Here is a 20,449-nt window from a genome sequence, read left to right as displayed (position 1 = left end):
GGGAAAATGCATAAGGGAGAGAAAGGAAAGACAGGATACGGCTAAGGGAGAGTAAGGGAAAGAAAAGCTGAGAGTGGACAGATGTATATAGTCACTGCCCACAGGGTCCAGCGATGAAACTTGGTAGTTGCAGCTTCCACGTCTGTCAGTTGAAGTGGTGGCCTTGATCCACTGAGGGTGAAGGAGGGAAGCCCCCACATTCCAAGAAGTCACTGGAGGGAGGGATGGGCCCAGCTGCCCATCAGAGGTATAATGCAAAAGTCAAAAGCCTGCAAAAGTCTCCTGGAATGCATAAATCATTAACCGTTTCAGTCTCTGACATGTCCACAGAAGGAAATGTGCCTGATCCAGCCAGGATTTTCTCACTATTAGATTCCAGAGCATGTGATATCTGTAGGTAAGTCATGCTCCAAATAAACTAGGGAAGCCAGATTTTATTGTCATTTACACTACCTTATAGTCACTATCTCAGCTGGTCTTGGCACAACTATTAATTCACTGCCATGTACATGATGTCAGAGTATCCCTGAGAGACCTTGAAACCTTGGAAGAGCTTTAGAAAGACATCTGCAAGTTTCCACTTCCCAGGGAGCCACTTTTCTAACCCACTCCCTCGCTGTGCCCAGCTCCCGGTTGTGCTGCCACTATCTGACCCTATGCAGACGGTTTGCCCCGAAGTAGCACGCGTTTCCCACGGGTCGCTCTGCCCTGTGGGATATGGACTTCACATGGTCTCTTTGGAAAAGGATCAGCCTCGGGGATGTATGCTGTGGGACAGCTGTGGGACAGCCGTGAGACGGTAAGAGCCAGGTGTTGGGGCGGGTTTGTACGATGGCCTGTGACTTCCACCCTCCAACGCCAGTGAGGCGAGGGGGGGTTCGTCTCCCACGTGAGCGCAGCGCCTCTCCCAGGCTCGCACACAGAGGGCGCGCTGGGCGGGCGGGACGACCCCCAGTCCCCAGCCCTCACCCCTGCCACAGCACAGACCGCCCGTGCGGGGCGATGCGGCAGCGGCTGCTCTACTCCTCTGCCGACCCGCAGCAGTGAGAGGCACCGGACGGGGGGCAGCGGGGCCGGGCAGGGACCGGGCCGGGAACGGTGCTGCCTCCGCGGCCTCGCGGGACAGACGGCGGCGGGAGCCGGGGCCGGAACCGGAGCCCGATTCGGGCAGGAGGAGCCGCAGTGGGAGCCGGGCGTGGTGAGCGGAGAGCGGTGAGCGGAGCTGCCCCGGCCCCAGCAGGGCGGCTGCGGGCAGGAAGGTGCCGCGCTGCCGGTTGCGCCTGAGCCGGAGCATCCCGGCGGGGTCAGCCGCCTTCATCTTCCAAGGGAGGTGGGCACTCCGGGTTTGGGGTGGTTTTTTTCCCCCTGCCCTAGTACCCCGTGCGCGTTGTTCGTGCCCTCGGCCGGCAGGGCTGTCCGGCGGCCGGGCGCTGTTGCTCGCACGTCCCGCAGCGCCGGGGCTGCTCCTCCCGCCGTCCGGCACTGGCTGAGACGGGTCCCGGCGGGTTTGGGAAGCCACCGTGAGCTCAGGAGCAGCGCCCGCCGTGCCTCGCCGGTGCTGCTGCTCCGAGAGAGCCTTTTCAGCGGTTTGCCTGTCCTGTGCCGTAACCAAGGGCATTTGATTTTCACAAGCGTTTAACTGAGGTACGTGTTAGGCCTGTGTTTTGTAAAGAACCTGTTTTTAGCCTAACTGACTTCGTGGTTTGTCAAAGTGCTTGAATTGAATGAACGCTTCTTCGGTTCGGAGAAATTGCTTTTGTTGGAGGCAGAAAGGGCAACGTTCTGGGAGAGCGTGGGGACAGCATCGGGATTGTGCTGGTTCTGGAAGGAGGGGTGCGGAGAGAAGGGAGGCACAGGCTGGTTTCCATTGCTGAAAGATGCTGCAGACCAGGGGTGTGATAGTGCAGAGCATTGGGTCATCACTGTGCAAGCACATTCTTGGCTCTGTGGGCATTGATTGCCCATCATAGATTGCCATGCGTGTGCTCTTTCACATTGTTTGCGGGGAGATGACGGGAAAAGAATTGCTCCCTCTGCAAATAAATTGTAACATGCCTATCCAACGTACTGGGAGAAGAGCTGAGCTTAGGCAGCACAGCAGTAGAAAAAAGAAAACAGGATGGGTGCACAAACACTTTATATCTAGCTAAAAGCTGCAGGCTGTTACAACGTCATTTTGGTAGAGGTAATAAAGTTTGGAACAGAACAAACTCTTCCTACCCTTGCAAATTCTAAACAATTAGAGGAAAATTGTGAAAATAGTGGTAAAGGGCTGAGCATTTGCCGTGTTGATTAACATGTAAGCAAAGACAGTTAGGAATGCATGTTGACTATTATTAAATTTAATTCTTAGTTAATTATAGTAGAATGGGAGAAAGGTGGAGATATATAAAATCTGGACCCTACAGGATGTATATCATGCTGGCAGTTTTATTCTGATAAGGGATCCAGATGGAGGATCGATGTCTATTTCCTTGTGATTTTGCTTTCTACAGTCATTTTGAACCCACTGTGTTCAGGCACTTTTCTGTGCCTGAACAGACCAAAACGAAAGGCAACCTGAAACCACCAGCTGCTTTCTTTCCATAATGTCTAGAAGGGCTTTTTCTCTTTAGAGATTGTTGCTGGTTGTAGCTGTATACTGGCTGCCTTCCTTCCCCACCTCTTCCTCAGACTTGGTCATTCATGTCACCTGAGGTGGGGGAAGGAAAGGCAGGCATCTCACCCCTGCCTCCCTCATGTTTCCCCAGCTTTCCTCTGCTCTGGTGAACAGGCTTGCCTGCCTACTGACTGCTGCTTGCTATATCTAGTAAGTGTGCTTTGCTTTCAAGAGGATAAATGCTGTAGGACCATGAACTGGTGGGGAAGGGGTCCTGGGCTATTTCAGCATCAAAGTCTAATCTAGTACTTATCGCCATGTAGATGACTGTATGTATATGAAGTTATTGCCATTTGCATTTTGTTAACCTATTCAGATGTAAAAGGCTGAGCTGGGATAGCTCATGTCTGGCAAGTGTCTTTGTTCATAGTTGGGTCTTAGTGGTGCAGTGGAAATTATAAGCTTATTCTGTAAATTCCTCATCAGAGCCAGGAAGCAATGCAGTTTTTCCTCCTGGCACCCTATCTATGCAGAAGAAGAAGAGGAATTATCTTAACAACAGAGTGTATTCAGAAGTTGCTGAAAAATGTGATGTTTTTGATAGGTTTGAGACTTGGAATTTTAAAAGTCCATTACTAAAAAGTCAATATATTTTCACCTCTACCTCCTGCACTCTTTTGCAAGTGCTCCTCCCCCTGTGTCTTCATGACTCCGGTTACCTCCTTTTCCTGGCTTGCGCAGAGGAAATCCTGTTATGACATAGTCGATCCATGGCGTTGCTGCAAAACCCACCTCTTAGCCTGCCACTTCATCTGCATCTCCCTTCTTTGTCAGTCCTTCTGCTGCTCCCCCTTCTCCCCTGCATTGGACATGTCAGTTGCAGGCTTCACTTTCAGGTGTCCCCATACATGATGTACCACCTCTCCAGCTTTACCCAGACATACCCCCTGAGCTTTGATCAGCCTGTGCTCTCAGCATCTTTCTCCCTCAAGCCATCATCTTTGTGTTTCCCCAAGCTCCACCTTGCACTTACTTGTAGTTTCATGTAGGCACCTTGTCCATCATTTCTTTAATTTCCTTGAAAGGTCCCAGCACATTCGTTTTTGCTTTGATGCCTTCAGCATCTGGTGAGATGCTTAAGACCAGCCTTTACCGCTGCTGCCACCATCCCTGTCACTGGAATTACTCTGGCTCTGGGTTTGAGCACAACAATGTCCTCTAAAGCTAGGACATCTGAGAGACACTTCTTGAACAGATCACTCCATCTAGCACCAGCAGAAAGTCTCCTTTCATAGTCCATGTTATCCTTTCTTGCTCTTTTTGGGCATTTCAGGTGCAACCCTGCCCCCTTATGCTTACATAGCTCAGCGTGGTTCAATGTGCAATAGTGTTGTATCTTTGCCTAAGTTATTGCAGACTGTTTTGCAAACAGTGACTGTATGTAAATATTAGGCACACAAACACAGATAGGATAATGCCGTGGTCTCTTTGTCAAGGGAGTGTGTGCATGCAGCCTGCATTGGTAAAATAATGAATGTCACAAGGATAGAGATCTTTGTTATATCAGTGAGGGGAAACAGAATCAAAGGAGAAGGTTGTTTTCTTACTTTTCTTGGTAAAGTACACTGAGCCACTGGAGTCTGGAAGCAGAGTTACAGTGATAGTTACTGTGATAGCACATTTGTGGCTAAAATTCCCTTGCATTTAAGTTCACAGTATGTAATTGGTACTATAATCTGCCTTTTTTGGAGAGAAAAAAAATCTGAAGCAAAATGATGCATTAAGAGAGATTCCTTTTGAACCAAGTGTACAAAATTCTGTCCTAGCTTTATATATTGTGTCAGGATTTCTAAGTTAAAATGAAATCTGCTTGACATTTTTGCGTTTGATACGTACTATGTCCTTTGTTTTTATAAAATACTTTGAAGCCAGTATGTCAGCTGAATTTTACAATAGGAAAGTGTTTTTTTATTAATCAGGACTCCACTTACTGGGTCACAGCTTCATTAGTTAAGGACTAATAATCTCATTGACTAGCAAAGGTAAAGGCCACTTATTGTTCAGCAGAGCCCCTTGCTGAAGTCTGCGCAGAGGTCTCTCAGGAAGGGAGTGGATGTGCCCACATGGAGTGAGAGATGCAGGCTCTCAGGTACACTCGTGTGTGCAGCCACCTCATCTGGCATTGGGCAGGTTGCTGTGCTGCAGCACTGAAAGAGACAATAGAGATCTCAAATCCATTCAATTCCAGATTTTTCCACATTTTGTCCTATAACTGTATTCCTTGTACATTAAGGGGACTATGCCAATATTTCTGAGGGTTTTTTCCCCCCTTTACCTGGAGGAATGCTGAACCTGAGGGTCTGAGCCCTGCAAGTTGTTAGCCTCACATGATGGAAAATGAAAGCAAGCTCTGATAACAAGGACTGCTTGCCCTGGGGCTTGATGTTTTATCTGGTAGGTTTTGCTCTGACAAAACAATGTGGAGGAGCTGAAGCACTGCCCCATGAGAAGTCTGTGTGGCTTCAGGAAGGGCAAACACAGTGCACAGCCCTCCACTGCACTGGCCATTTGGCCCCAGTTGTGGAGCCCAGCGCCAGTCTGTATGTGTCAAATTTAAAAGGTGGTTATCAGCAGCCCATGTTAAGAGTCAGGCATGAGGTATCAAAGTTTAATTACTTTTTGTTTGTTCTGATATTAATTACATCACCACTCCTCTCCCCTATCCCCCTCCATCCCTCCACCCCCAGGCTGGATGGTACCTTCTCCTGAAATGCTTATCAGTGTCAGTGGGATGCTCCACACAGCCACTTGTGGCCTTGACAAGGAGGGGTAGCAGGAATGGGATGACTCAACCATAAAAGGAGACAACAAGGCAGGAACAGTTGAAATATTTTCATATACTTGTTCCGCTGAGGAAAATGGATTTTAATGGAATTTTCATTTCTCATTAAGCAGCCATTCCACACTACACTAAATCTTCTATTCAAACAAAACTTCCAAATCTGGGGTTGCAAGAAATCAAACAAGAAGTCATTACACAAAATGCAGAAATTAAGGATTCCTGATACCCACTGGTTTCTCCCTCTTCCTTGTTTAGCCTTGCTCTGGACCTCCTTTCCAGCTGGGCACCTGGGGTCTTTTACTTTGACAGTAACAACTAAGCAGCTGTGTTTGTCTGTAGAAGTCAATTACCAAGATTTAAAGCTATTAGGGGCAACCAAATGGCTCTGTGAACCTTCATGTCCCCGCTATCTGATCACTCACTGTCATTAAACTTCAGAAACTCAAAGGTTTTTGAGGTTTCTGCTTGGGTTGAATTTGGCTGAGAGTGTCAATAACAAAAGTTATTCAGAGTGGCAATGAAGGGAATAAAGCTGGAACTGGACACCAGGAAATCTGGCCCATCGGTGTCGTCAGTGAAGAGTAGACCGTTTAGTTTTGGGTGTTTTTTTTCAGCAACCTGTAATTTTTCACCAGAAATTTTCAGCACAAGAAGGAGACTAGTTTCCCTGGCGACTGTATGTTCTTTGGGGTGAGATTCAAATTGACGCTCCCATGGGAGGCAGGACCAGAAGGACCCCATTTCCCTGTCTGAGGTCCCAGATGTACAGCAGTGAGACTCCTTACCCTATTCACATCCTGAGAGATACAGGAAAAAGATAGGTCTCTGCTTCTCACATATCTTGATGTCAATGAGAACGAATACACTGTTTGGGCCAAATCCTTCTGTGGTCTAGTGCTGCAGCTGAGACAGTGAAAATAGCAAGAAGGATGAAGGACTGTGGGATACAACTGTGTATGCCCAGGGGTCTTTTGAAGATAAGCTTCTTGATGTTCTGGTCCAAATATTTCTCTGTTTTTCGAAGGTAATCAAACTGTTTCAGATATTTATTCTTCAAAGGTAATCAAAAGCTCAGACCTCCCCATCTCACTGTGTACACTTGCCATTTGAATAAGATGCCTGCATTTAAAGAGCCTTGAGGATGCCTTGTGTTTTGCACTACATCTCTGGCTTGTTTAATCAGCTCAAGACCTGATGGGCTCCGTTTCCTTTACCTCACCAGCTATTGGGGTGAATGAAGGACTAAATGGGCAAAAGCAGTGCTCTGCGTATCTGGGAGTAGAGAGACAAGAGAAAGCTGGAAAAGAAGCAAAATCATTTATACTTGGTTGAAGATACAGTCCCTGTTGCAGAGATTCACACCTCTTTCCCCCAAGAGAATTGTTCTGAAAGAAGTAAAGGGAAGGGAAAGGGTGCTATGAGCAGACAAAACTGAGGGACACAGTATAGAGCTCTTTGTTACATGAGACATATTTGCTGCAGAAAAGGTATATGGGGGCTCTCCATCCTAGTACCACCACCTGCTTCAGCCTACCTGCTTCTGGGCAAGGTGGCATGGTGCATGCCCTGGGTCCATCCCCGGGGAAGCTGACATTGGTGTTCATCTGCAGCCTCCTGCCTCTCCTTCTGCATAGCGAGATGGTCAGGAAGCTGTCGAACTTCTTTGGGTAGAACATTACTATAGTCAAGTTATCAAAACATTTGGATTTCAACAATACTGACTTTTAACAGCTGGATTAGATAATTTTCTTTATTGAACTTGGAGAGGTTTAAACCATAAGTGATTCAGTGATTGAAGGGATGAAAGCAACACAACAATGCATTAACATCCATCCCCAGAGATCTGCTTCTCTAAAGCAGTTGAACCAAATGTGCTGAAAAGGTAGAGCTCTGAGAGGTACAATGATTGTGAAAGTGTCTTTTCTCTCCCAGAGGGGAGGATCGTTTTAAAGGTAGCCCTACTTTTGCTTTAATCTGCAAAATTCTGGGATTGTTTCTTCATATACAAGATATTTAATTTACTTTATTGAAAACAGTTCAGGGGCTACATTTTAGTTCTAGATATTGAATGCATGTAGTACACACAATTCTTCTAATTATCCCTGTGCATATACAGTATTCCGTTTGGGGATTTCAGGTATATGAACTTAAACTGCAGATAGTCTGAAATAAAGAGAATAAGTAAATAATAGTGTGTAATCTGAAAGAGCTGATTCTTGGCAGAAATTTTTAGAGGATAATGTGAAATGAATTGGAGTGCAGATACAGTACTTCTTTGCTTAGAAAGGTGCCAGGGGACATATGTCTGTCTTGGTCCTGGAGCACATTGCAAAAGAAGAGGAGAAAGGTGTTATCAAAGAATGGCTGTAAAGAGAGTTCAAGATCATGGTTTTTATATTGCACATGCAGTGCTGTAACTGGACAGCAGAAGGATGTCGCTAGCAAGAATAAAACACAAGCCAAGATTCCAGTTGGTTTGGGTTTTTTCTGAAATTTCTGGCACTAAGAGCAGTCAAAATTGAGCATTTTCCTCCTTGTTTTTTATTACTATTGTAATTATTACTAAACTTTGATTACCAAAGCTTTTATTTGCCTTTTTTTAGGTGCTTTTCTCATCATGCAGACCCTTTAGATTTGGACGTGATAACCAACCTGCGCATTGGACATTTGGCTTATATCCTCATATCTTCTTCCTCCTTGTAAGTATTTTATTCTTTCTCCTTGCTCATTTTTCTGTTACTTTTAATGACCAGATTCAACTGACAGGTTCTGGGTCTGATCTGAGATCATGGTGTCTTTGCTTTACACTAATATAAATTACTCTATAGTCTGCAGATCCATGGGAAATGTAAATTATTGAATCATTTGAGCCTATCTGAATTAATCTAAGTATCCTTATGGCTCTGAAAGTTTCCTTTTCACATCCCCACACGAAACCCCAAACAATATATAACTTGATTTTAACCCGCAGCCAAGCCATCTGGGCACTTGTCCTCTTAGATTTTCAAAGACATAAATTTAAATCATATTAAATCATAATAAAAAATGAAATTAGATCATAAATTAAAAGGAAAACTTTGCTTGTGGCAGGAAATAGTTTTTTTCTTTTCCTGCTGTGCTCTATTTTATTGAGTCAGTTGCCCACTGATCCTGTTTGCCAGGCAGAGTGGTAAAGGGATTTTCTGCTCCTGAAGGGTCAAACTGTAATAGGAAAAAGAACCATCCTAATTACTTCAGGTCTTTTAATTGCCTAAGGCATTTATGCAAGAATAAGAAGTATTAAGGATCATATTCTTGGTAAACTCCAAGTGAGCACTCATTCTTTGCCTTTCCTACTTACATTTTCAATGGAATAAGATGTTGTTTACTTCTTTTTTCTGTCTAGAGCTACCATCTTATTTAGTTGCATGATTTTAAATTGCTATATTTTTCCAATCTAGAGCAAATTGCTTTTCAAGGCTGAAGTGTTCACAGTACTTAAAGTTCATTCAATATGAGTGTGCAAACATATTTTTATTGGCATTAAATACTTTGTGTTACAAGTTAGCTGGGAAGACAATATTGGTAATATAGTCCTATGTGCTAAAGGAAATAAATGTAGAAAACAAAGGTGGTGAGGGGGAAGATGAAACCAGAAGCCCACTGGCCTTCATACATGTGTTGATCTAGTGGAAACTTGCTGCTGGCTTTTGGAAGCAATCACTATGATAACAGAACTTGGGGGCGGGGGCGACACACCTTTAGGGATGAGGAGGTCTCATCCTGGTTCTGGCATCATCATATCACCTGGAACCTCCTGCTCTTCCTGCCCTGATGCTGAACAAAGGAGAGGTGGTTCTGGTTTCAGCTCATGAGAGAATGATATCATTATCTGCTCACTCCTGGCATTAACTTTACAAAAGGGCAAAATGGAGCAGAGAACACTCTTGAGAGTTCTTTAATAGAGATAATCAGTGTCACCTTTAATGAATGTCCTCTGCCTCCCCTCTCCTACCCAAAACAAAGAGCTGTTTGCCTCATACAGAGGAAGCAATTTTTGCACAGGCCCAGAGTACCATCTTGCAACTCATCTCCCTTTCCTAGCCATTTTTTAGCCAGATTTCCAGTGCCATCTAGGATCTTCTAACCACCAGATCCTCCCCATCATGGGCATGGTCCCAAGTCATCCATAGTGGATGCATTATTCCACTAGTGTGATGTGCCACTTTGACCTTTATCTCCATGTCACCTGAGACACACATGTGCTGGCATGGGAATTAGATTCACAGGATGGCAGTGTGTACAAAATAATGAAGCTTGGTGGTCAGAGGCTCCCTTTGCAAGGATCCAGAGACATCTGATGTGGGCACGCTTCTTCAGCTGTCCTGGATGGGTCAGTGAGGGACTCCCTGTCCCGCTTCACAGAGCCCTCTCTTTTGAAGATTAAATCTATCCCTTTTGTTGCACTCATCCTCTGCCTTTCTGTATACATTGGGCTGAAATCAGCCAAGAGGATTTTAAATTTTTAGGGAAGGAAGGCAGTACAATTAACAGCATATTGAAGTTTAGCCGAATGAGGGACCTCAGTCTTGTAACTATGCTAAAGGCAAATTAAGCTCTCATCTGTTAGAAGTTGTTTACCATAAGGGCTTTCTAGAATACCTTCTACCTGTAAAGAAAGAGTTCATGGGAGATTGTGACAAAAATGTTAGTTTATTTTGCATAAAAATGCTGATTTTCTTTGATATCAATCTGTCTCTCTGCTTAAACATTTTGAAGCCTCTGAAACAGCCAAGGTATTTCTCAGCTTGTAGTCACAAAAATACAGGAAGAACCAAGAAAACAAAGTCCTTTTCTATGGCTGATAAATTCCCAAGAAATTCAATCTACCAGACTTATCTTTGCTTCCCATTCCTCAGTTTTTAGGGTTTCAGTGGTTGTGAGTATGCTCCATTAAATAATATTTCACTGAGCCTGGAGAAATAGAGTTGTTCATCAAGGTATGTGGAGGCATGCAATACAGATGGCTGGATGGTAAAGCATTTATGGCATTAGGACTATGAAAAAGCTCAGTTTGCTGCATGCCATCCTGGGTGGTGTTGCAGTCTCATTTAACATTCACCTTAGTTTGAACAGGGAGATGAATACTGTTTCAGCGATCCTAAAGATTAAATTACATATGTTACCTATAATTTGGTACTCAGAGCATATGCTAATTGTGAGGCCTCTGCTCCTGACCACACTTGCATTGTCTGACAAAATAGTTTTATGACCAGTACTGTCAAATATGCAAACAGTGGATAGCTCTGGCATGGCTACCCAGGCATGGTACTGCACGGTACCTGGGACTGACCTTTTACATAGTGATGCCTTGCTTGATCTCTCACCTACCCAGTTTGCCCTCCTTCTGTTGAATGCCTCTTTGCCTATCTCCCACTTACCACAGGATAAAAGAAAATATTAAAAACTCCAACTGAGCCTGCCTATAGTATCTGCCAGGTAGGCCTACCCTTGGGATATGAGTGGTTGTTCTCACCTGCGAAAGGTGATTTATACCAAGGACATGAATGGAGAAACAATGCGCAGATTGAAGAAAATACTTAAATAGTGGTTTTGGTTGAAAAGCCAGGATGTACAAATGACACCATGTGTCTAGGAGAGCCTCTCCTTGTGTGCCAACCCTCATATTTGGGGACTAAAGTAACAGAACAAGGTTTTGCTCTCTTGTACATCTAAAACCAGCAGAGCAGAGGTAGAGTCTTTGCCTTCTTGCAACAGAGAGTCGCTTTACTGAAATCTGTGAATCTTCTAAGCAGTTTGTCCATTGGAGCAGCAAGGCTGTGTAACAATGGAGTAATAGCAACAGGAAAAATTAACCAGTGTCAGAAAGGCACTTGGGCCTTTCAGCAGTGGGGCGGGACTCAATGGCTCAGGAAGACTCCTCAAGTCACAGAACCCTACCCCGGCATTGCAGAAGTGCCTCTGACAAAGTAATCCAGATCCAGCTACACCACAAAATCTGAGTCCCCCAGCAGGCAGGTCCCAGTTCTCCTGTCCCAGGAGTTTTCAGGAGTTATCTGGAAAGCCTTCTCCTGTCAAATAGTCAGAATTCTTCTCCATCTGCAGTCATTCAGGAACAACACTTTCAATTAATTCTTTGCCTTAAACCAACTCAGCTTTCCAACAATAGATGAAGGGAAGGCAGGGACCACTACAGAATTAGAAAACTTTGGCTCCTTTGTTAAATTCCTTGATCAGTTTATGGCTCTCAAAAAGGCAGTGGGTTTATTGCAGTTAGCCATTTTTGCCACGCTTTGAAGTCAGTGACAAAATTCCCAGTCATTTTTTTGGGACTAGGTTTGGGCTAGATGTTATGCTGTTGTTCTATTTCACTTTCAGAAGTGCAAAAAAACCAATTACCAAACAAGAAGGTGAAGCTGACATCTGGCTTTATGGGGATTATTCCTTTGGAAGAATTGGGGTAAGAGAGACAAATGGTTCATGCCACTTACCATCTTCTCCCAGCAGAAGTAGAAACCTCAGCCGAAGTGGTAGATGTGATGCACTGAATAAAACTAGGCTCTCAAAGGCTGTGAGGTCTGATTTGCAGCATGGCAGAGGTTCATGCAGCCCTAGAACCATGGAGTTGCATGAGGTTCAGAATGGTGTTTGCACCCCTGCCACACATCGCTGGCTGAGCCATCCTGGCTGCTCTCTGGCAGGATCACCATGCTGGAACAGCACCAGAAATCATCATCAGGGAGCAGGATGAGATCTGTTTTATTTCTTATGCATTTTGTACCTTTCCTATGAAAACTACTGCATTGTCAGGACCAGATATGTTCACAATCTGTATGATTCTGCCATTTTACTCCAATAGGGTGCAGATGGTTGGTAAAAATCCTTTTAGACTGAGTAGGATCTTAGACTTTAGGTCCATATTTTTAACTCTGTGTTTAAAACAACGCAGATTTTTTTCTTCTTCCTAAAATACTATCCACTTTAGCTGAAGCTACATTTACACATCGAGTCACTACACAGTGTTAGTGAGACAACTGGAATCTACGCCATAGTCATTTGGAATCAGAATTTTTACAGTGTCTCTGACTTCATTACAAAACGCTTAGTTAAAAGTAGCCTGGATGACGGTGTAAGACCTATAAAAGCTCTGATTTATCAAAGCACTCACATCTCTGTTTAACTGAGGTTCTGATTAGTCCAGTTTAAGACCATAGGTTTTTCACTAACTTCAAAAAAAGTACCATGCTGAAGTTCTTCCTTGTAGCAGGGCCAAAAGTGTTAATGATAAAATTAGAATGTAGTAGGTTTAAAATTTGTGAAAAATTTAAAGACTTTTAACTTCTGCCATTTTTAGAATTCATATTCCATAAATTATTATAGAGCAATTCAATTAATAATGGATCTGCTTTTCATTATGACGAGTAATTAAGGATAAATATCTCCTATATCAAAGCTTATTTTTTAAAAAGGATAAATTAGCTATAGCACACTTAACTACTTCCAGAACATGAAATGAACACATATTGTTCCATTAGTTAATTTTGGATCACTAAATTAAAGACAGTTCAAAAGGAGTATAATCTCATAAGGATCTCTCTTTGTTCAGTCTGTTATGAGTTATTTCACGAGGTACAACAAATACCGTTTCCTGTGGAGCTAAATACTATTAAGGTTATAAAATTGTTTTGGTTTAGTATGTGTTATGCATCATGTGAGTTATATACCACAAGGGTAAGAATATTTTTTTCTGGTATTTGTAGGTGCAGTTCTGTACTCCTGCATGTCTTGTAGGCTATTGGGATGCTTGGTTAAGACTATCAAAAGCTCCACTATAAAACAATAAAAGCAATGAACAATAAAATAACATCTGGAATGTAACCTTTTGTCCATAAAAGCATTATGGATGTGTGTGTACTAGTAAATTAATCCAGGCCAGGGCATAGGCTCCTGTTGAATTAGCAAACTGACCTCCTGGCATGGTTTTGGCCAGCTAGCACCCTTCAAGCAATGCCTGGACATATTTGGGGTTAGGAGTGGCTATCTTTCATTCCCAAAGGCAGCTGTGATCTGGCCATCCTGTCCATGCAGATAAAAGAGAGTTTAGCCATCTTGGCTAAAAATGTACATTTAAATTCTACTTACCACTTAATGTAGTACTTGTTTACTCAGGCACTTAGGGCTTTTAATGGCATGTAGCATAACCTAAATTTAATTTACAGCACCAAAGTACAGTAGGTAACTATGCAAATAACTTCAGTGTCTGGAAAGCAAACTTCTAGGAATTTTAAATACCTTATACTTTTAAAGCATCCTTAGTTCAGATTGGGGCTTTTGTGGTCACACCTAATTTCAAAAAGTGTCAGCCTCTTGAAGAAAGAGGTACTTGAAGAAAGTTAGAAAAAGTTGCATATTTAAAGGAAAAATTATAAGGCAGGTCGTTGCTGGGAGCGGTAGTGGGACACTCCCATGGAAACCCAGATAGATACTTGGACGGTTGTGTGACACAGAGAAGGAAAGACTCCAGGCTGTCACATCACCACTTCAAGGTCTGATTCTGTCTCTCTGACTGATGCTGATGGTATTTGTGCTCTCTATCACTATGAAAATCAGTGGAATTTTCCTCAAAGCTTCTAAATGTGAGTCAGAGATAATTGTATTGAACTGGGACCACAGGACATGGCTGAAACCATGGTCAGGATGAGAGGAATCACACTGGGAAGGTAGTTCTGTATGGATATTGTTTTCCTTGTGGGAGGAAAGCATGCTGACTTTCCTTGTGGTGCCTGGGTATCTGCAGTGAGAGGCTGACCATGAATGGATGGATGGCGAGATTGCATTGGGTGATTATATGCAGAGAATGATCTTAATTTCCTACCTTGTGTGCAACTTGCATTATCTGTTTTGTACCAAAACAAAAGCAAGGGTTATGCCATGTAATTCAGCTACAGCATGTCAGTTTTTTACAAGCAATTCCCCGTCATCAAGTCTTCTCTTATGCTTCCAGCCTGAACCAGGGGACTGACTATGTTCATTTAAAGGCAAGCATCCTAGCATTCCCTGATCTGCTTATCCTATGCTACTCTGACCTTTGCCAGCACTGGAGCTTCCAGGTTCTGACAAATGGCTGGAGGCAAAGCTTTTTCAAAGGTGGGATCTCTTCCCAGTTAGTGTTTGCTGCCCTTAGATAGTCACCTCGTGCTTGCTAAGCTGACAGGGCTGCCCATTCCCTTAGGATTTTGATTGTAGATGTCAGAAGCTGCATCACTTCACTGAAACCTGCCTGCCATTGAGATCTGCCATGGCAGAATTACAGCAAGATGCATTTTGATACTTGAAGCCATTCAAACCATTTTAAAAATATATAGTAAGAAAGCAAGTCTGACAGATTTTCTCATTCTGGGTACCTCCAGCAAGACACTAGGGAGTAAGTGGCTAATGGATTCATCATCCATTGTGATGTTGGGTGGCCTTGCTCATCTTGGTTGAGGAGCTGAAGTCTTGAGAAGGGGTTTCATTCCTTGACTAGGTTTATTCCACTAAATAAATTTGGATTCCAATATCTCTGTCCCATATAAAGCACATTTTTGATTGTGCCTTTCAGTTAAACAACTCATGGTGGAGAAGTCAATTTTAATTCATTAGGATTCAGTAGGATTTCTCCTAATCCCTGCATTTTGGAAAATTGAGATATGAAGATAGTTCCTAGGTAATTGTTTAAGAATTGCAGCTTTGTGCTAAGGATTAATAACTTGTAACTCTTAAGAGCTAAATTGTATCAGGTGCACATTATCTGCTAGTAAATTAATCTTGCCTCTTTTTTTCCTTGCAGTTCCAAAGGATATAATCTTAAATTGTCCTGGCTTGAGCAGTAAAGGATAAATTTGTTCACTGGCTGACTTGTCATCTCACCGTTGTGATGGAAAAATGCTTGCTTAATATAAACTCTTTTTATTCTACTAAAACCTTTGAATACAAGATCTGTTGTGATTTTTAAAACACAAATCCAGTAATGTCAGAACCCTACCCTTCATCTGGATTTGTAGGAAATATGGAAAATGGGACTTTTCTGGAGCTGTATCCCACATCTCTTTCAACCTCAGTGGATTCATCACCTGGCCGTTTATCCAATGTTTATGTCTATGTTTCTATATTCCTTAGCCTCTTAGCTTTTCTCCTTTTGTTATTGATCATTGCACTTCAGAGGCTGAAAAACATAATTTCTTCCAGTTCCTCCTACCCAGAATACAATAGTGATGCTGGAAGTTCGTTCACTAATTTAGAGGTTTGCAGTATTTCTTCCCAGCGCTCTGCTCTCTCAAACCTTTCTTCATGAAACTAAATGAAAAGTAATACATGGGGAATGGAAGAGCTCTGTCTAGTTTCTTGGGGAGGTAATGCATGCAACATTCGCCTTAGAAGACTATTATGAAGAGGAGGTTTTTTAAGTTTCCTTACTTTTTTTTCCCTTTCCTTTTCTAGTCTTCATTTCCTCTTTAACTAATTTTCATTTTGGACAATGGATAATGATACTTGATCATCATTTCTTGCCTGTAATAGTGATGCTGTCTCTTTCTCACACATATATGGTATTCATTAAGAGCATTCCTGCCAAATTGTAATACAGTTTTAACTGGATGTATAATTTTTCTGCCCTAGTTGTGACCCCTTCCTTGGTTTTGTGTCAGTAGTATGCTGACTAATTTTCTTTCTCATTTTTTAATTATATAAGGACTTCTAAGTAAAATCCCTATTGCAAAAGTATAAAAAGAAATCTGCTTAAATTATAAATATTATGAAAATTTGAAGCTGTTGGTATTGTTTCTTTTTTTTTCATTTTCTTGTCTTTTTTGGTATTTATTGATGTTTATAAAACACAACTAAAATCCATTTCTTGAAAAATATTGCCTTTGTTTATTTGTACTCCTAACTCATTCTGTATAAAGTCTGTATTTCAGTTTTTGAGTCTCTGATTAACTTAGTAAAGCAACTTTAATAACAATACTCACTATCAAATGTGTGGAGGTATTTTTAGACCCTGTTGCAGCTCATTTGCTTAATGACTTGTTCCTCCAGGGGGCAGCTTTTGCTGCTGAATCATAAATGCCACTCAACTCCTTTGCATTCTTCACTAATACTGTAGCTTATTCTTACTGAATACCAGGACAAACCAGTGATTTCTTTTAAAAGACCTGCATTCAACAAATATAGTTTGCAAGGGAATGGCTCCTAAACTGTCCTTTAGGCACAAGATATTTGTACTCATGTGAGCATGGCTAGCAGGGACAGAAATTACTTGTACTGGTGAAGACTCTCTGGGCCAGGTTTTGTCCTGTGATTTCACAAATGCTCACTGGAGTGGAGCGGGGACTTGAGGATCTGCGTTATGGCCAGGCAGACCTGTGCCCTGACCCTCAGAGCTGTACCTGCAGAGGGTAGGAAAGGATGGGCAGGAAAATGGCAGTGGCCCTGTCCCTTTTCTCCATCAGCATAAGGAAAGGCCAGAGATAAGAGGGAGAGAAATGGTTGATGTTTCATCAGTCTCATTCCTTTTTGCCATGTCATAGTTTGGGTTATGGTTCCCCCAGCCCAAAATGTAACACATCACTCAATTTCTGCAGTAAAATAACTAGAAGCTTTGTGAACAGGATTCTTTGGTCAGCTGGGCTTTAAATCAAGCCAAACATTCAAAGAAGTGATTCAGAATGCCAAGTGTGACCTGCTAGGACTGCAGCGTGATGCCTTGTTTTCCTTACTGCACTGTGTGAGCACAGCCCCATCCTGCCACTCAAGCCCATGCAACTTTTGCTCTCATGGCAGGATCCAAGCTGCTGCAGAGACCCAAGGAAGGGTATGGCGATGTCACTGCTGCTTCTGTTGCTGACGTAACAGCAGGCACAGCTCTGGGAGATGGATTGGTCTTGACAGGAACACAGGGCAGCTGCCCTCTCCTTGCATGGCAAGCCTACTACCCGGCAGGCTTAGGGGTTAGGGAGCTGCAGAAGACCTCCCAGATTTATGCCTCCTGCAAACCTGTCATTGTGTTCGTCAACAAGACAGACTCTGTCATTAACTACACAGGCTTTAAAAGAGAAATTTGGAAAGCCTAGTGTAAATATAATCATTAGAAATGCAGCTTCTCAGCCAAACAACACAGATGATTCTGGAGTCGGTGTTTTCAATTTTTAAAAGTGAGTATAGAGTATGGTAAGTGATAATGACTTACTGTGGTGATTAGCTCCTTACAAAGGTCAAAGAACTTGCTGACTAATAAAGAATTTAAGCCTTCAGGTTCCCTGAGCCAAACTGGTTTGATGATTATATTTATTGCTTGGAATATTTTATTCATCTAGACAAAAATTTCTTGTATGTCACTTTTCACTGTAATTGCTGTGAGAAAAGAGGTAACTATTTAAGAGGGATGAGGAAATGTTATTTCCTTTCTGAAAGCTCTTCCAAATCCCAAACCTGTAACAGAATGTATTTGTGTGTTGACTGGCAGATAAAAATAAATGAACTGTAAATCAAGACAGGGCAACTGTTCAACTATCTTCTTTTACTGGCAAAGTTGTAAATTTGTTGCTTCCTCTGCTGCAAATGCAGGAATTTAATCAAAACCAGAGATAAGACCAGAGGTTGAGATGGGTATTTGTTCCCAGCAATATGTTTATACTTGCAGATATGGAGACATTTAATATTAAAATACAGACTGTTAAAAGCCCATTGGGTTTGTTCAATTGGCTGTTGTCAAACTTCACAAGAGCAAAAAGTATTTTTCAGACTGCAAAAAGTAGCAACAATAACTGAAACCACACATTTGATTTTGCTTTGTAGTTTACTAGATGCTATTAATTTTTTCCCACTCTGCAGTGACATATGGGATTGTATAATCATCATGATTTCAGCTGAGTTGCACCTGTTCTCTTCGGGACAGATCTGAGTAGAAACAAGTAGGATCCAACAAAATAGCATCAGGAGAAAAGCACCATGGCATTTTTGAGGATTGCTAAGTACCGGTTCTTCAAGGAGAAAAAAAAAGGAAAGAAAAAACAAACCAATCTTACAACCTGAGCCTCGGTTAACTTGACAACACTGGAACAGGATCCTAGAGAGGTGGTTGATACCCCAAGCCTGTCAGTGTTTAAGAGGCACTTGGACAATGCCCTTAACATGCTCTAACTTTTGGTAAACCCTGGAGTGGTCAGGCAGTTGGACTAGATGGTCACTGTAGGTCTCTTCCAATGGAAAATATTCTATTCTATTCTATTAACTAGAGTTGCAGGAATTTTTTTCCTGTGTCCGTTCCTGGGTTCCCCAGTAGAGTAGATATGTGGAGATACTGCAGTGAGTCCAGTGCTTGGCTACTAAGATGATTAAGGGATGGAGCATCTCTCATGTGAGGAGCGGCTGAGAGACCTGGGACTATTTAGTCTAGAGAAGGCTCAGAAGGATCTCATCAATATGTATAAATACCTCATGAGAGAGAGGAAGAAGAAGGAGCCAAGGTCTTCCTGGTGATGCCCAATGACAGGACAAGAGTCAACGGGCCCAAACTGAAACACAGGAAATTCCACCTGATCACAAGAAAATATTTTACTGTGAGGGTAGTCAAACACTGGCACAGGCTGCCCAGAGGGGCTGTGGCATCTGCATGTGTTGGCCTCCCTGCAGCTGACCCTGCTTTGGGCAAGAGGGCTGGACCAGATAATCCTCAGAGGTCCCCTATCCATGCTGTGATCCTGTGGATCACATCAGTACAAAAACTCAGCGGCTTCTGGCTTGCTGCTTCCTCCTGATGTGTTTTCTCATCCCTGGATCTTAGTAAGCACTATCTTTACTAGGAGGTGATTTATTCAATAATTTGTTACTAAAGAGCTGCTCTGCTCCCCCTTCTGCCTGCAGCCACACATTTTTCCAGGTTTTCCACTGGTTTTTTGTGGTGTGGGTTTTTTTTATAATTTTGACATTTAACAGTCAGCTCTTGCCCTGAGCCATTTGAGTTTTTACCAATCCCTCTGACTCCCAACAGTGCCATTAGCTTTGGTAATATATGACTCCAAGACTGCATGGCATCAGGTAGTTGCAAAGTATACTTGGAAATCTATAGGAAGAAAAATATGAATAAAGCATGGATGAGGAAAGTTCAACAAATATGGTCCATTTAAGCATATTTAATCAAAGAGTACATGATGAAGGCTGTAGTAGGCTTTATATGTGTGCAAGTTTCGAGCTGGCTTCCCGCCAAGTCTCCAAAACTTGACAACAGGGTCTGCCTCCCAGAGAGGGAAGAAAAAAAAACCCAAGCAGCCAAAGCTATAGCAAAAATATATATATTACATATAAAACAGATATATACAGTGAGAGTATTATATATCTATAACCCCAGAAACCCCAAATAGCTTCCCAAAGGGAAGAGGGGAAGGGAGAAGGGAAAAAGAACAAAATAGGATGAAAAGGGACAAAAACAAAACAGGTCTACACGATCTAAAAACCCGATAACCAGCGAACTAAAGAACTGGCAAAATCTCACCACTTCCCTTGAGAGAAGCAGGACGGCTGGATGCGGCCCAGCACTCTCCCCTCACACGTGGCAGACAACAGCAGTCACTGTAGGCCTCAGCTCCAGATAAGCCAGACCAAGACACGGACCCACTGTTCTCGAACCTCGCCGGAAAGGAAGAGAAAGAGGTCCCTCCCATGGGCTTTATTTATACCTCAAGTTACGTAAAGGAATAGCATGGAATACTTCCGTGGTCACCTTCCTAGTTCCTTCCTGGTTACAAGCTGGTCTCCAGGAAGGCCTAGACTGAAACTATCACAATATGTAAGACTCTCTTGCACTGTTGGCCACCTTGGCCCTACTTGTCAAACTATCCCATCATATTCGTCTGTCCTCAACGTAACCAAATTATTCCCATCCTGAAATGTCATGCTCTTAGTGCCACTTAGCAACTCTTCATCTGTTGAGAGTTTATTCTACTGGAATTATTTTCACCATTCAGCCCTTCTCT

The 20,449-nt window shown here is 42.8% G+C and overlaps 1 protein-coding gene across 4 annotated transcripts; it reads left to right on the top strand.

Annotated features, from left to right (window-relative positions):
* Nucleotides 1–931: 931 nt before the first annotated feature.
* Nucleotides 932–18,521, top strand: SERTM1 (serine rich and transmembrane domain containing 1). 4 transcript variants are annotated; one of them, XR_003533361.1, is made up of 5 exons: nt 932–1,644; nt 8,045–8,140; nt 14,446–14,588; nt 15,271–17,629; nt 18,309–18,521. XR_003533361.1 is itself a non-coding variant. In XM_027677729.1 (3 exons), exon 3 carries the CDS (start codon nt 15,451–15,453, stop codon nt 15,772–15,774), a length of 324 nt encoding a protein of 107 aa, XP_027533530.1. In that variant the 5' UTR covers nt 950–1,644; nt 8,045–8,140; nt 15,271–15,450; the 3' UTR covers nt 15,775–15,906. The 4 variants fall into 4 exon arrangements, 2 of the variants coding, with proteins under 2 accessions (XP_027533530.1, XP_027533531.1); XR_003533360.1 differs by lacking the exon at nt 14,446–14,588 and having other exon boundaries at nt 933–1,644; XM_027677729.1 differs by lacking the exons at nt 14,446–14,588; nt 18,309–18,521 and having other exon boundaries at nt 950–1,644; nt 15,271–15,906.
* The last annotated feature ends 1,928 nt before the right edge of the window (nt 18,522–20,449 follow it).

The sequence above is a fragment of the Neopelma chrysocephalum genome, unplaced genomic scaffold, assembly GCF_003984885.1.
Source record: "Neopelma chrysocephalum unplaced genomic scaffold, ASM398488v2 Primary Assembly neopelma1_43, whole genome shotgun sequence".
NCBI lineage: Eukaryota > Metazoa > Chordata > Aves > Passeriformes > Pipridae > Neopelma > Neopelma chrysocephalum.
Note: the sequence above shows the minus strand (reverse complement) of the source record. Positions and strands in the feature narration are given on the sequence as shown.

Excerpts from the sequence above, each read along its gene's own strand:
- SERTM1 (XM_027677729.1), top strand. The coding sequence starts at position 15,451 with ATGTCAGAACCCTACCCTTCATCTGGATTTGTAGGAAATATGGAAAAT.